This window comes from Physeter macrocephalus, chromosome 11 (genome assembly GCF_002837175.3).
Source record: "Physeter macrocephalus isolate SW-GA chromosome 11, ASM283717v5, whole genome shotgun sequence".
In the NCBI taxonomy this organism is placed as follows: domain Eukaryota; kingdom Metazoa; phylum Chordata; class Mammalia; order Artiodactyla; family Physeteridae; genus Physeter; species Physeter macrocephalus.
Window position 1 is genome coordinate 161,122,194 of NC_041224.1, and position 17,065 is coordinate 161,139,258.

Below are 17,065 nucleotides of genomic sequence, written 5' to 3' on the forward strand. Positions count from 1 at the left end.
TAAAATAGATAGCTAGTGGGAAGCGGCAGCATAGCACAGGGAGATCAGCTCGGTGCTTTGGGACCACCTAGAGGGGTGGGATAGGGAGGGTGGGAGGGAGATGCAAGAGGGAGGGGATATGGGGATATACGTGTGCATGTGGCTGATTCACTTTGTTGTGCGACAGAGGCTAGTGCAGTCTTGTGAAGCAGTTATACTCCAATACAGATTTAAAAAAAAAAAAAAAAGGAAGAGGAAAGCAGCAGTCAGGCAGGGGAAGATTTGACTATAGAAGAAAGGCACAGAGAGATGCAACATTGCTGGCTTTGGAGACTGAGGAAGAGGCCACATGCCAAGAAATGTGGGTAGCCTCTAGAAGCTAGAAAGGGCAAGGACACAGATTCTCCCCTAGAGCCTCCTGAAGGGAATGCAGACCCACCAACACCTGGATTTTAGCTCAGTGACACCCATGTCGGACTTCCGAACTACAGAATTGTAAGATAATAAAATTGTGTTGGTTAAGCCACTAAGTTTGTAGTAATTTGTTACAGCAGCAAATAGAAAACTAATACAGTCCCAAAGGTTATCCCAATCACCTTTGGTATGCTTCAGTGCACAATAAAATCAGTAGCCAGGTCACCAGGCTAGGAACTAATCATTCCCCTGGCTTCACTCAGCTTCCCAGTGCAGCTTCTGGCCATTTAAATGCCACAAAGTAAGAGACTGATCATTAATGACAGTTCCCACCCCTGAAGATTTGGATTCTAAAGGCCTGGGACACAAGAACATCTATGTATAACTGGTGACTCTATTAGAGATGGTTGGTGGTCCACACTTTGAGAGACATTCATTTTACTCACAGGAGCTTACAATTTAGGTGCTAAGTAAATAGAATTCCAGTCCATAATAGATGAATAAATGTGCATACTTCCAAAGAGAAATTAACAGCCAGCGCAAGGGTAAAAGGCTGGAAATGGCCCAGAACACATAAATCCTTCCACATGCTTATGTTAATAAAAACGTGTCACAGAATTAAGCCAGATGAGATCTCTGTCTGCTCTCTCCTATGTGGCCAGTGCTTCAGGACTCCGGAGCAGGCAAAACAGAATGCTGGCAGCCCTGCAGACCTCTCATGAAAAAGCATCCCCAGTGAGCACAGACCTCAGACAGAACCCTTCCCAGGCCCCCACCTGTCCTACCTGTCCCACCTGCTTCTTTGTGAGGTGGTAATGTGCTGGCCCAGGGTGTGTCATCTTCAAACTGAACCCAGCTGCTGATGGCTGAAGCCAGGTCAGGTGGAGGCTGCTCAGGGCTCAGGGGAGGGGAGGCCGCTTCAGAGATGAGGCCCATCTTTTCAGAAGAGTCATCGTGCTCTGAGGGGGAAAGGTCCTGAGAGCCTCCATCCGCCACATGGTTCTCCCCAGAAGAGCTCTCGGACTGGTCTGAGGAAGACGATGGTCCTGGGAGGTGCTCTTCAGTGCCCCCTGAAACAGATACCAGAAACTGCCATCACATCATGCGAGGAAGGCCACTCTTCAGAACTGTCTCGTGGAGGAAAAACAAAGGACAGGCAAGCAGTGATCAAAGGACTCACCATTACAGGGTGTGAGGGCAGAAAAACAGCCATGCCCACCTGTCTCTATGCTTAAAGAGTGTTTACCTTAAAATGTATAAAAACTATACCCTAGGATGTCCATAGCAGTCTCCATGCAGGCTGAGACTGGAGTCTTGTTCACTATTCTTATCCTACCATCTACTCCAGTGCTTAGGGGTCACAAACAAAATTCCTACAGAGGCCAAGCAACAGATAGAACTAGGTCGAATTAGAAAAGCAAAAGGCAATGGGGAATGGTGGAGACTGTGGCTCAACAGGAGAGCTTCTGTCTGGACTAAAAACATTCAAATTCAAACTCTGTGCAGTCCAAACAACACACATCTGCAGGCCACCATGTGCAAACCCTGTACTTATGACCAGCTAAATATGGCACAGAGGCCCTTCCTCTAGCTTTTGTATCACTGCATTGGTCCTGGAACATTTAATAGCCTTCAAAAATTTGTTTTTAAATAACAGAAGTAGATCCCAATTGTGGTGGTGATTACACAAATCTATACATGTGTTAAAATTCATCAACTGTAGACCAAAAATGGTCAATTTTACTGTATGAAAATGTTTAAATAAAAGTACTGATGTGAAACTCCTTTCTCCCATCACTAGCCAAACAAACAGGTCTACCTGAATGTAATTATTTAGATAAGCGCTGGCCTAAAAAAGTAAAAGGTGGGCCATAGATGAATTTTAAATTTTCTAGTAGCCACACTTTAAAACTAAAAAGAAACAGGCAAAACCACTTTTTTTTTTTTTTTTGCGGTATGCGGGCCTCTAACTGTTGTGGCCTCTCCCGCTGTGGAGCACAGGCTCCAGACGCGCAGGCCCAGCGGCCATGGCTCACGGGCTCAGCCGCCCCGCGGCACGTGGGATCCTCCCGGACCGGGGCACGACCCCGTGTCCCCTGCATCGGCAGGCGGACCCTCAACCACTGCGCCACCAGGGAAGCCCAAAACGACTTTTAATAATATGTATTTCAACTCAGCATGTTGAAAATGTGCAATATCAACAGGTAATTGATAAAAAACTGTTAATAAAACATTTAACTTTTACTAGGTCCTCGAAATTCAGTGTGGGTATTTCACATTTATAGCGCATCTCAATTCAGACTAGCCACATTTCAGAGACTCGATAGCCACATGGCTACCGTATTGGACAGCACACCTGTAAACTCACACTTTCCAGGTGCTGTAAATGAAGCTGGGACGACTTCAGGTGGCAGTAGCAGCGGCCGTGGAACAGAAGCAGCTGGTGTGGTTCTGTAAATAGCTCCTGCATCCTACCTTGACCTTCATCCCTGAGCACAGTTCCCCAGAAGTCAACCTAGCCACCTTCATCATGATCACGAGTGACAATTATGAGCTCTTTCCATGTGTCAGTCACTGCTGTAAGCACTTTACATGTTAATGCATTTAATCCTCACAACCACCCTGAGGTAGGTACTGTGATTACCCGTACTGCACAGAGGAACAACCACCCAGGGAGGTTAAATCAATTATCCACCCAAGGACACATCACGCATCCATACTGGAGCCAGGATTTGAGCCCAAGGGATCTGGCTCCAGCACCTGTCACTCTTGACAATTATGCTTTAAAAACTGAGACAATCCGAATTGCTGTTGGGAATAATAACCGAAAAGACTGAGCATAAAGTACTTTGGAAATAGGAAGTTAATGTTCATTGGAAGAAAGCAGCCAATACTTTTGGTGTTGCCAGGTCCTTGTTTGGGGCCCTAGGTCCTAAGATGTTTCCTCCAGGCTTCTAAGTGGAAGAATCTGGACCTGAAGAAAGTGACAAACTGGCTCTGTTTTCCATATCAAGATCTCCCCCAAAAGAATGATCAAATAGAAGCCATAACAAGCAGGTGTGGTTCTTTGTTAATCTTTTCACTTAGGCAATGGAAGTTCTCCTTACCCTCAGAAGGGACAGGAAAGAGTGGCTCCTCATTGAAAGAGACCCACTCCGACTGGTGGGTAGCGATCACATGGTCCAAGGTCGTCATGCTAGGAAGGTGCTGGTCATCTTCACACTGCTGGCCTCAGGCAGACCCCAGAGCAATGCCTGGGGTGGGGTGGGGGTCTGGTAGCACAGTGGACTTGGGCCTGGGGTCTGTTATGGGGATCTCTCGGAGAGTGGCACTCAGAACGTACACAGATTAGCCTCTCTTGCCTTTGGTGAATCTGCCAAGTGGAAATCTGTTTAAAAAATAAAAATTAAAAGGGATAACCATCACATTATAACCAATCCACACAGGTCTTGAGCTTTCAACACTGCCCACAGGGAGGTCTGGGTCGTTTCCAACCTATTTACCTTTCTCTATCCCTGTCTTGCCTTCACTTCTCTTACAGAAATATCTGCTTTTAGCATCAAGATCTCTGTATGTGCCTTCATATCAGACATAAATAATCACGCAGATTTTAGCAATTAGATTCTCCAATTTTCCCAATTACTATATTTTGGAAATACTTTTATCCATAAGGCCATCATTGTAGAACAAATATTAAAATTTTTCAAAGTGCTTTCACTTTCCTTTACCAGATGGCAAAATAAAAGCATGTTCTTTCCTATTAAATCAGTGTGGTTTGTTGCCTTAGGCAGGTAGCTCTTTGCAAGCCTGATTTAAATCTTTGGCAGAAACCCAACCATCTCCAGATGGTATCTCCAAGCATGATTTACCAATCAAGAAAAACAGAAGTGGAGTCATCTTATTCATTTGGAGTAAGGGGGAAGGGCATATTTACTTTAGTGGAAAATGTGAGTTAAAGAAACACATTTTCACTCTAGGACAGTTTGAATTAGTATACAAAAGTCTAGCCTTTACTCACATTGCAATTATGTTCCATGTAAGGATACTTAATAGACACATAATATTGCTTGTACAATTAATGTCTTTTTACAACTGGAACCTCACTCTTGATCTTATAATGAATTAGTAAAACTTGAATTAATGCAAAATTAATGTTTCCACATAAGAGCTACTATCCACCTTGAACAGTATCAGTTCTTATTAACTGAATACTCACAATATTCACTTTAGTCTAGAATAATTTAACTTATAGCCTTCTAGCTGGTGCACAATAAAAAGAAAACATTGAAATTTTACTACAGGTTATTATCTGCAGTAAATAATCTAGGCTAACGATAATGAGAATAGAAACATTTAACAGCTTTTGCCTTTTTGGTAATTAAAACAGTTTTGTTGCATGATACTTCCTAAAAATAAGTAATGTTTCCTACGGAATCTATAATTTTCAGAAACCTATTTTCATACCATACTTTGATTGAATAGTCATTGTAGTTGGGTAAGTATTATTATAATTCTTTCACAGAGGAAGAAATCTGGGCTGAGAGAAGTTAAGTGACTTATCCAACACTTTTGCAGTTTCGAAGCCTTTGTTTGGTGCCCTAAGATTCTAAGATGTTTCTCCCAAGTTTCTAAGTGGAAGAATTCACACATCCTAGGATAGTGACAAAAGGACTCTTTTTATTCCAGAGTAAGAGACCACCAAAAAAATGATCAAGTAGAGGTCATAACAAGCAGGTGTGTTAGATGCACCAAGCTAGGAAGTAATAGATGCAACACTTGAGCCCAGGTCTTCTGATGCCGAAACACTCTAATCTTTGGGTCACAGCCACAAAGAAAAATACTAGAGAATATATATAGACTACCACCAACTAAAGTACTTTACAGACACTAATGACAATGGAACCATAATGATGATCGGTGAAACTCCTCACTGGAAATCTGCCAGGGAATCCAAGCTGTGCGCAGAATGTAAAGTCCAGAAACCTCTCTTCCAAGTTCCTCTCGAAGATCCTTACCAATCACAGGACCAGACATGTGCTAACAGCCTGGAGAGTGAGTGCTCCAAACCAGATCTCACCAGAGAACCAGGCAGGGCCCACGGACCCAAAGAGCTGATTCCAGTGGGCTTCTCCCATTAAGCCTTTCTCAAGCCCGTCAAATGTTAGCATCACTCAGCGTGGCAATGGCTGCAGGCCAAGATAAGACAGTAAAATTGAAGAGTCAGATTCCCCCTCTCCCAACAACAGCAGCGTGCAAAGCAGGTCCAACAACCACCACGAAGCCACAATACTACAAGTCCACGTGCTGACATTTTCAGCATCATAGCTCAATGGGGAAAACATCCTGCCCATCCCATGAGGATGAATCCAGTGAAATTCATGTATGAGTGTGGGTGGATGAGGGGAAGGGGAAGGAGAGAAGGAAAAGGGTGAAAATAATGGAGAAAATGTCTAGAAAGTTTAGAGCTCCAAGATTTTAAAGACCAGTAGTCCAGCTCTCAAGTTTTACAGATGGAAAAAAAAAAAAACAAAAACCGAGGCCTAAGGAAATCGGGCATAGTAACAACAGAGATTGAAATGGGCTCGGGAGTTCCACTGTCTGGATCTGAGTACTGTACAGTCTTGAAGCCTCAGCTCACCCCTCTGCAGCAAAACTCATGTCATCATTTTAAGGATTAAATAAGATAACATACACCAAGTGCTTAGTACTGGGACTGAAAAACCTCATGGAACAATGATGATGATCATAGCAGGTGAGCTTACAGAGGGCTTACTGTATGCCAGGCCCCAATCCAAGCTCTTTATAAATGTCAACTATGGTCATCGCTACTGCAGGGAAATGACTCACACAAAGGTACACTGCTTGCTAGTCGAAGTCTTGGGACCAGAACACAAATTTCACAAAACCACCCCATCTCTGTCACTTACACATTCTGATTTTAGTGATTTCCCTGTTCAGTGCTTTTTAGAGCACTTCTCCCAGAGGCTGAGCGGAGTCAAGCACTCAACTTCCTCTTTATAGATGCAAGCGCTTTCTGGCTGATGAACCAAGACTACTACTCGGAAGTATGAACAGAAGAAGAGCCCCCAAGATTTATCTACCCTTCCTCAACTTGTCCATCCCAGATCCAGACATGGCTGGTTACAGACCATGAAAAGTCTCAAGAAAGGCTGGGGGAACAAATTTATCACCGGGAACCCCCTATCATAACCCTGTGAAATGGATTCTAGGTATTTGCCATGAAACAGCTATACCCAGTGAACCCTGAGACGCCTGAACCCTGAGGAGTGCTGGACAAGCAGCTGGAAGCCCTCAGAGGAACCTGATCGTTGGGAGGCTACGTTCACACCGGAATTGGTTTCTCTGTAAAAACCTCACCCCATTTTTAGAACATGAATCATAAAGTGAGGCTTAGAATCACCACAAACGAGCAGTGACTCACTATCAGTAGCAGTGCTGACTAAGAGACAATAAAAATCTCACTAAAGTCTTTGGGCTGCCATTCCAGAGAGAAGCTTCTTCCTCAGCTTTCCTTACACGCTAAAATCGGCTGGGGGTGGGTGGGTGTGGAGAATGCAGTTGACTGATAAGATGGGAGTCCGAGAAATAGTTCTGCCTTATGCCAATCTTCTAATATGCATTCAGGAGCCCTAGGGGTCCAGAAACGTATCTGGCACCCTTGGGATATTGAGTCATCAAGCAGCTTGCAATCTAGCTGTGGAGATGATAGCAAACACAACAAACCTGGGAATAACTGCCTGCTGGAAGACACACCAGAAATGCCGTGACAGTTTGGTCATAGATCTGCAAGGGATGGAACCATAAGGGACCAAGCAGGTTTTTGGATTTGAAGGACATCCTTGGTTCTGAACCACTGGAAGGGAAGAGTAAGGACATCCTTGGGACAGGGGTTAGTCTAAGTGACAATTAAGAATCAGACCTTCATGGGACTTGTTTTTGGACCCATAAAGAGGTCAGTCTGATGACTGCTGAGGTATCTACTGGGGAAATGTGGAGAGAATGGACTGATGGACCTTAAAAGCTGAGGAGAAGAGTTCAGTGGGAAACGGGAAGTTGGTGAAAGTCTACGAGCAGACAGTGACCCAAGAGATGTGCTTATGGGAGATAACCATTCCTCAGACTGTACCGAGCGGGAATTTGGTAATGGAAGCTATCAGCCACAACAGGACCCTAATGTGTCGCACAGAGCCAGGGGCCAGCATCATCAGGAACATGTACTGGGTACTCTGTGCTGGACCCATTCGAGGGCCTGACCGTACAAGGAAGACCGAGATGGCATCACTGGCCTCTAGGAGCTTACAGTAGAATGCAGGGAGTATGACGGTGACATAATCACGCAATAGGCTCTTTAACCTATTGTGACAAGTTAGCCATCAAAACGATGACAGCAACCTTACAGAGAGTGAGGGTGCTAAGAGACTACCGAGGGTTTGAGCAGTAGGTGGTCACGGGCTGCATCTTAACTGGGAAGGGAGGGCTCTGGGAAAATGAGCAGGGAGGCAAAGGCATTCGAAGAAGAAGGAGCAGAAGCGGCTTGTCTAGTTCACAGTGAGTTACGCTCTGTTTATCTGAAGAGGGTGGGAGTGAGTTGAGTGCACTGGAAAAGGAGGGGTTGGGACAGGGACAGTTCTCAATCTCAGAATGAGTTTGAACTCCTGAAAGTACCCTTTCCATTCCCACAGCCACTGCCTTGGTTCAGCCCTTCAGTGTCTCTCATTCAGACAATTACTAGTCTCTTACCTCTCTCCCTGCCTTCAGCATTATCCCCTCTAACCTATTATCCAAACTATTACGCCAGCGTGGTCTGCTTAAAACCTGAAAACGCCCATGCCACAGCTCTGCTTAAAAAGTCCTCCGTGGCTCCTTTCCTCCTATGTCAGCCAGAGTCAGTTTCTGTTGTCTGCAGTGAAGAACTCTGATACACGGTACCCGTCCTTGACTCCCACTAATCCCACTTGTCCCTTATCCACCATGTCTTCTGTATGCTGGTAGCATCTTACCTACACTCATTTATCAAATGATAATGAACCTGTTTGCTAATATGGCTATCCTGTCAATTAGCCTGTGAGCTGAGGAAAGGGACGGGATTTTGTTCTTGTGGATATCTCCAACTCTTTGACTAGGGTCTGGCATTTAGTAAATGTTTATTGAGTAAATAGCTAAATGAATGAATGAAAGAATGGACAAATTAACTTGTTTTACCACAAAGTAGGTAGCTTCTTCAGGTCTTCTGAGCTGACAAATGTTTTAGAAAGGTTAATTTAAACACTGTGTAGGACTTTCCTGGTTGCGCAGTGGTTAAGAATCCACTTGCCAATGCAAGGGACACAGGTTTGAGCCCTGGTCCAGGAAGATCCCAAATGCCGTGGAGCAACTAAGCCCATGCGCCGCAACTACTGAGCCTGCGCTCTAGAGCCCGTGAGCCACAACTACTGAGCCCGTGTGCCACAACTACTGAAGCCCACACGCCTAGAGCCCGTGCTCCGCAACAGAAGAAGCCATGGCAATGAGAAGCCCGCACACCGCAACGAAGAGTAGCCCCCACTCGCCGCAACTAGAGAAAGCCCGCGCGCAGCAACAGATCCAACGCAGCCAAAAATAAATAAATAAAATAAATAAATTTTTTTAAAATAAAAAAAATAAATACTGTGTATAAGATAGCTTGGGAAACAACCTGGATACAGGGCAACTTGTCCATTCCCCTTTCTCTTTGATCTAAAACTGTGCTATTCAATTCCAACAGCGGCCACTAGACACAGGTAACTATTGAAATGTGGTTAGTCCAAACTGAGTTGTTCTTTAACTGTAAAATACACACCAGATTTCAAAAAGCATAAAAATGTGTAAAATATCTATCTAACAATTTTTATACTGATTACATGTTAAAATGGTAATATCCGTATATACTGAGTTAAATAAAATATATTATTAAAATTAATTTTACCTGTTTCTTTTAAAATCTTTCAATGGGGCCATTAGAAAATTTAAAACAATACTTATGTGGCTTGTACTATATTTCTATTGGACAGCATTGCTCTAAAACAGTCCATTCTTTATTTAATCCTTGTTTTTGTAAGATATTTTGCATTAGACATAGAATTTGAGGTTGACCTTTTTTTTTCTTCAGTATCTTGTCTTTTTGTCCCTATTGTTTCTGGCGAGGAGTTGGTTTAATTAATTAATTAATTAAGAATTAATTTAGAATTAATTAATTCTTATTTCTCTGTTATATCTTTTCTCTCTGTTTTCAAGAGTTTATCTTTGGTTTTTAGCAATTAACTATGGTATGTCTAGATGTGGTTTTCTTATAACTCATCCTACTTGAAGTCTGTGTAATATCTTGAATTTGTTTGTCAATATTTTCATTAAATTTGGGAAAATTCAGCCACTATTTCTTAAAATATGTTTTTCTCTATCTCTTCTCCTATGATCTGTCTTCAAGTTCATTGATTCTATCTTCTGTCATCTTCGTTCTCCTCTTAAGCTCATCCTGTGAATTTTTCATCTCAATTATTCAAATTTTTCATTCTAAGATATTCATTAGATTCTTTTATAGTTTCTATTTCTCTGCTGAGATGCCTTTATATTCACTCATTCTGACAATACTTTCCTTTAGTTCTTCGAACATATTTATAATAGTTTCTTTAAAAGCTTTGTCTGCCAAATCCAACATCTGGACCATTTGGGGATTAGTTTCTATTGACTTTTTTTTTTTTTTTTTTTTTACTATGGGTAATATTTTCCTGTTTCTTTGCATACCTAACAATTGTTGATGATACATGAAGACATTCTAGATTTGATCTTCCTCTGCAGAGTTGATTTTTGTCAGAAGTCAAACTGTCTGCTTACCTTGATCTTGCATAGGCTTGCATAAGCTTGGTCTTCCACTTTGTTGGATGAATCTTTGCAAAGTCAAAGATGTTTCTCAACCTCCTCTAACTACCGCAGGACTCAACTTCCAAACTCAATTTCCCTTGCAATTTTTCTTGACAGCACTTGGCTCTAAGCTTTGTTAGGGTAGATTTAAAGTAGGCCTTACTCTAGGGCAAGTGTTGGCAAACTATAGCAATGAACCAAGTCTGGCCCTCCACCTTTTTTTGTTAAAAAAAAGTGACATTGGAATAAAACCATGCCCATTCATTTACATGTTGTCTTTGGATGCTTTTGCTCTACAATAGCAGAGTTGAGTAGTTGTGAGAAATATTGAATGGCTCACAGGGCTTAAAATAATTACCATCTAGCCCTTTATAAAAAATTTTACCAACCCTGCTTGAAAGCATAGACTTTTGCCCCTAAGACACAGATTTTCTGTGTCTCTTCTGGATGCTTGGGATATTATTAAGGTGTTAAAAACGTTTTTCCACTGTTTCTGGGCTGGACCACCAGTGTCCCTCAGTATCAGCTGCTTGACCTTTAGAATCTCTGTCCAATTCTCAACCCTGGAGCCACCATTTTTGGTAAATCTCATATAGTTTTGATCTGTTCATGTGCACTCTAGCCTGGCCAAGGACTCCCTGGGTACACCCAGAGAGTGTACCCAGGGAGTCCTGTTCCCCCCCAGCCCTATGCAACCCTCTCCACTCTAGTGCACTGCCCTGTGGATTCTAGCTGCTTCAATTGCCCCAAACTCAGATCTGTGTTTCCTTAGTTCAGCAGGACTGCTGTGCTCAGCCGAGACTCTAGCATACTATGCTGCAATCAGGAAACTCTCCCCTGGAAGACAGCCAAGGTGACCATCGGGCTCACCTCATGAATTCTCCTTCACTCAGGACGGAAATATTGTGCTTTCTGTTGACCAATACCTGAAAACAGTTACCTGATCCATTTTGCCTGGTTTTGTGGTTGTTTACTGCAGAAGGACCAGTTTGTCAACCAGTTATAGCAAGAATTGAAAGTCCTCCCCTGAAACATTCCTTACTGACTTGTGTTCATTTGTAAAAAAAAGAAAAAGACACTAGTTCAGATCATCTAAATTACGGTGATTTTATACTAATGTCCTGGAAATATTAATAAGAAGTTTTACAGAACTTTTATAAATCATATGAAAAGAAAAGGAGGGTCTCATACAGCCATATGGATTAAATCCATCCCTTCAGAGCTGGGACAATGTTCTATTTTGTTAGGCTAGCTACGCTATAAAATATCATAAAATAATTCTTGCTTGGTTAGAGGTTATTTAAATCTGAGAATTTAGTGATCTTCCTTCTATATCTCTTTGTCGTATGTATTCAACTAGACAGTCACTTTAAAAATCTCTGCATCCACTCGTTGGGTTTTGAGATTATTGGCAAATGCTATCCAGCCAGCTATCAGGGGTTTATGCAAATGCATCTTAAACTAGATCCTGGTGCCAATTCCGAACTCCAAAGTTAAGCCTCAAATTTCTCCTGATCAAGGAAAAGCAACTAAAGGTCAAAAGGAAAACTGGGAAGAAAGGAAGAATGGGAAAAAATAAGACTGTGTGAATTCTTTGTATTTCTTTAGAACTTTCTTCTAAAATAAGACATTCAACAAACTTACACTAAGCATCTACTAAGCACTCAGAATTGTGCTCAGTACAGTCATACAAAATAATATCAAGCATGGTTTTACACTCTACAGCCTCTGTCACAGTGGGCTACAGAAATCACAAAAGTTTAGTCAGGAAGTTAAAGTAACAATGTTGCTTGCTTCATAAATTCTCAGAATAAGCAGAAGCCTGGAAGGCCTGATCACCCTGTGACAAAGACCTAAATTAGATTAAGGACTTGGAACACTGCTTCTTTTCCTTCTTCTTTAAAATTCTTTTCCTTTGTGAAAGAACAGAGTTCATGTTAACAGAACCTGCACAGAGTTCACTGGAGAACACACACACACACACACACTCACACACACACACACACACACACACACACACACACTTTAATTAACAGGTGCCTTGATGTTCTTAAAAGGGAAAAATAGAATGGCCCTGGTTGTTTGTTCTTCCTATCTTGTCACCATTTTTTCTTTCATTTAAATATTTAATTTTTAAAAAATAAAAAGAGACTGATCCCTCTTCTTCCATTGGAAATTGGTGAATAGAATGAATACCCCAGTCTCAAGTCATGCTTATAGGAGAAAGAACTCCTCAAGGAACATATGTCATATTTCAACTATAGTCAGTATGTATCTATGACTCTCCATAGACTCACTCACCCCTATTTCTCTCTTTCAATCATATACGCCATAATCCCCCATCCCCAGATGTCTGTTTTTGCCCCATCTAAAGTCATAATATTCGTATGTGTGTATGTGTGTGTACACAAAAACATATATACAAATACATACACATATAAATACATATATGTGTACATGCATACATGTATATATATCCCAAGGTTATAATTATAAATATTCTATCATGTGATTTTTCTTCAAAATAAACAACCTTGATAAACAACTTCATGGCTCCACATTCAGAGTCAAGGATCTATGTCACACTTGACTTGCAAAACAGGTTGCCTCTGATCCCGGTGCATTCCTGAGGCAGTGACCCGTAACGACATCCCTAGGTAGCTGAACAGTATGTCACATTCAGTGAATAACCCTGGTAGGAGGTCAAGCTTTAAAGTTTGTGGAATACTTTCTAGCACCTTGAACTCTTAGAAGATGGCTTACTCCACCTTGTAAACTCATCTCAGCTTACTTCGGTTTTACATCTGGAATAGAGATACTAAAATCTCCCTGCATGAAAGTAGGAAGTTGGTGTGGATAATTTCCTTTCATCTATATTTTAGATGTTGTATCATGAGACTGTCAGTTTCGTAGGAGTCTGTAGGAGTCTTGTGGGTCCCAATGGCCATATTTCCTAAGCATAACCCTAAAACTTTCCAAGAAGCTTAACAAAATATTGTTATTATATTTCTTTGAAGCTGTCATAGATTGTAAACTGCATCTAATTTCAGAGATTATAAAATATTAAAAATTGTATATATACATACATATATTTCTTAGAATCCATGAAATACATTCTTATTTTTATACCAAATACTTACCAAAAACCACAATTAGTGTATATTTCCAGGATGCAAAGAAACTCATGGATAATTTCAATCCATTTTTATAGTAACAATGAGATAAGCAGAAATTTCTCTCACTTGATAGATAAGGGAACTGGCTCAGAGAGGTTGCTTGACTAGCCTAAGGTCACACAGCTAACCATGAGAGAGGTGGGACAGGATTACAAGTCTCTTGACTCTAAATTCTGCATTTTTTCCACTATACCACATTCTACCTTCCAGAAAACAGGTATAACAGATATGTTAGCTACATAATCAACATCCATTTCCTCTTATCATCCAGCACTGGAGGATAGGTCATTATTGGTTGAGCCAATCACAATAATTCCTATTCCTGCTTACCCAGCCTCCCTTGAACCTATGGGTGGCCACTTGGCTAAGTTCTGGCCAATGAGACATAAATGGAAGTATGGTCGGAAATAAAGCTCTGAGAAGTGTTTTTTTATCTATGTTCTGTTTTGCATTCCCAATGAAGATAACAGATATTACTCATGCTGTCCTAATCCTACTCATGTTCTCTTTTTTCCTGCCTTGAACACAGTCATGATGGCTGGCTGGAGCTACTATAACCACAAGGAAAGGCTAAGAGAGTCATTGATCCTGATGTCATTGAGCCACTGAACCAGTATCAATAATCACTCATCTCTATATATATTGTTATGTGAAAAAAAAATTTTTGGTTTAAGTTATTATAATCAAGTTTTCTGATACTTACAGGCAAATGCAATTCTAATAAAATAAGAGAGAGAAATTGTGGCAAGCAAAATTCTGTGATGACTCCCAGAATCTCCAAACCCTGGTGTACTATTGTGATTATGTCATAGTACATGGCAAAAGGGATTTTGCAGATACAATTAAGGTTACTAATCAATTGACCTTAAGATAGGGTGATTATCCATGCAAGCTTAAGCTAATCAACGAGCCCTTTAAAAGGAGAGAGTTTTCTCTGGCTGGTAGCAGAGGAGGAAGTCAGAGAGATTCAAAGTGCGAAAGGAAGGTTCTCCACTGCTGAGATGGAGGCCACAGGGCAAGGATCTGAGGGCAGCCTCTAGGAGCTGAGAGTGGTACCCAACTGAGAGCCAGAAAGATAAAGGAGACAACAATCCTACAACCACAAAAAACTGAATTCTCTCAACAAAAGGCATAAGCTTAGAGGAGATCCTGAGTTCCAGGTGAGAACACAGTGACCAACCCTTAATTTCAGCCTGTCACATACTGGGCAGAGGATCCACCCAGGCTGTGCCAGTGCTACAGTTTAAAAATGGGAGAAATAATTCTAGAGCTCAGAATCTCAAGGGCCTGGGCACAGCCTTCTTTAGATAATTTCCAAACATGGGTAAGGGACTGAATTTCAACAAAAATCAACTATTGCCCATAGTACGGAGTAAATTAAAAAAACAATACAGTAGCAAAATACCACTAAGCTTTACATGTAGCACTGTGGAACATATTACATGGATTTCTCTCTCTAGAAAGTTTAATTTCTTTTTCTGCCTTGCTTACGTAGGCCACTGCAAAATTAGCTTGCCTTTCCAGAGACATGGAGAAAGGCTGAAAGCGTGATCATTTTCAGTGCAAAATGTTAAACAACAATTTTGGGTGCCTTTCCTTTGAAAATCAGGAGGCCAACAAACATTCAACCAGTTTCCTGGAGAAGGAATGATGGTATCATGCCAATGACTCTTTAATTAGGGAGGTTAGCATTTTGGAAGGTGTTAGAGGTGGGATGAAGGAAGAGTGAGCACAAAGGAAGGAAAGTAAAAGTAGAACCAATTGTGGAATCACCAAACTCTTTCTAAAAATAGGATATGTAGGGACTTCCCTGGTGGTACAGTGGTTAAGAATTCACCCTCCAACGCAGGGGACTTGGGTTCGATCCCTGGTCAGGGAACTAGATCCCGCATGCTGCAACTAAGGAGCACACATGCCGCAACTAAGACCTGGTGCAACAAGGATAAATTAAATAAATAAAAATTAAAAATAAATGTTTCCAAAAAATAAAAAAATTAAAATAGGATATATATTAATTCATCCAACAAATTGTTAGTAAAGACCTGCTAGATATTCAGGTTACAAAAGAGATAGATACAGACCCTGCCTTCAAGGGGTTTCTATCCAAGAGGGGAAAACAGGGATGGGACAAGTCAACTATAAACAAATAAGAATCCTGCAAATCGATAAAGCGTTCAGACAAGGAATAGCAAGGGATCCTATAATATATAGGGTGATAGGAGCTCTCTCTGAAGAGGTTACATTTAACTACTACCTGAAGGATGAGAAGACCCAGACCATGACAAGAAGTAGAGTGTATTCATGGTAGAAAAGACGCAAAGACACAGAGAGTCTGAGGTGGGAAAAAATTAACAAGAAGAAAAAAAAAAAAAAAGAAGAAAAAACTATGCTCACATAGAGGGAGCAAGGAGGATGGGGCATGGGATAAGGTTGCAAAGGTAGTTCACTTTATGAACTATGTCGATATGGGGTCTTGTGAGCCAGATTTAGATGTTTAGATTTCATTCTAAGCACAATGAAAGCCAATGAAGGATTTAAAGAAGAGTAACAAAATTCAATTTGCCTCTTTAGAAGCTGAGTAGAGAAGAGATTGGAAGAGGAAAGAATGGAAGCAAAGAGAACAATTAGGAAGCTACTGTACTAGTTGAGACAAAAGACAATTGAAACAACTAAAGTATCCATCAACAGATGAATGGATTAACAAAATGTGGTATATACATACAATGGAATATTATTCAGCCTTAAATAGGAAGGAAATTCTGACACATGCTATAACACGGATGAACCTTGAGGACATGTGCTAAGTGAAATAAGCCTGTCACAAAAGGACAAATATTATACTATTCCACTTATATGAGGTACCTAGAGTAGTCGGATTCATAGCAACAGAAAGTAGAATGGTGGCTGCCAGGGGCTGGAGTGGGGGTGGGGAGAAAGAGAGTTATTATTTAATGGGTACAGAGTTTCAGTTTTGAAAGATGAAAAGAGTTCTGGAGATGGATGGTGGTGATGATTGCACAACAATGTGAATGTACCTAATGCCACAGAACAATACACTTGAAAAAGGTTAAATGATAAATTTTTTGTTAAATATATTTTAACACTATGATGCTCCAGCCAAGCCCTAGGACCCTGTGACTCCAATTGGACAGAAAAGAGAAGGGAGCCCAAGTTAGGGAGAGCTGCCATGCTCTGTCCCTCAATACAAGGGCATGTAGGAGCCAGAGGTCCTGGACCAAGCAGGCCACTCTGTAGGTGGCTGCTTAGAAAAAGGTTGGAAATGCGGCTTTTCTCTATGAGATTCTTTGAATCTCAGGCTTGGGTGGAAAAAATGAAAATGCTGCTAAACAACTCAGTAAATACAGAAACAAATGTCCTTGGTGATAACTCTATCAGCAGGAGAGGGGCAAGTACCAGGCATTCCATAACAAGGGCAGGAACTTCCTGAAACCACAGACAATTTTACAATTCTGAATAATTATTAAGCAAGATAATGTGGGTAAGAGTGCTCTATAGACTGCAGAGCATGAATCAAAAAGTAAGCTCTGGGGCTTCCCTGGTGGCGCAGTGGTTGAGAGTCCGCCTGCCGATGCAGGGGA

The 17,065-nt window shown here is 41.4% G+C and overlaps 1 protein-coding gene across 4 annotated transcripts in view; it reads right to left on the minus strand.

Annotated features, from left to right (window-relative positions):
• Positions 1-17,065, minus strand: part of STON2 (stonin 2) — a 153,063-nt gene that overhangs the window by 116,243 nt on the left and 19,755 nt on the right. For all 4 annotated transcript variants that reach the window (XM_024133173.3, XM_028496254.1, XM_028496255.1 and 1 more), the window contains 2 exons: positions 3,501-3,781; positions 1,179-1,463 (listed from right to left, as the gene is read on the minus strand). In XM_024133173.3, the coding sequence (XP_023988941.1) occupies positions 1,179-1,463; positions 3,501-3,588 (373 nt within the window). In that variant the 5' untranslated portion in view covers positions 3,589-3,781. The remainder of the gene's footprint in view (positions 1-1,178; positions 1,464-3,500; positions 3,782-17,065) is intronic.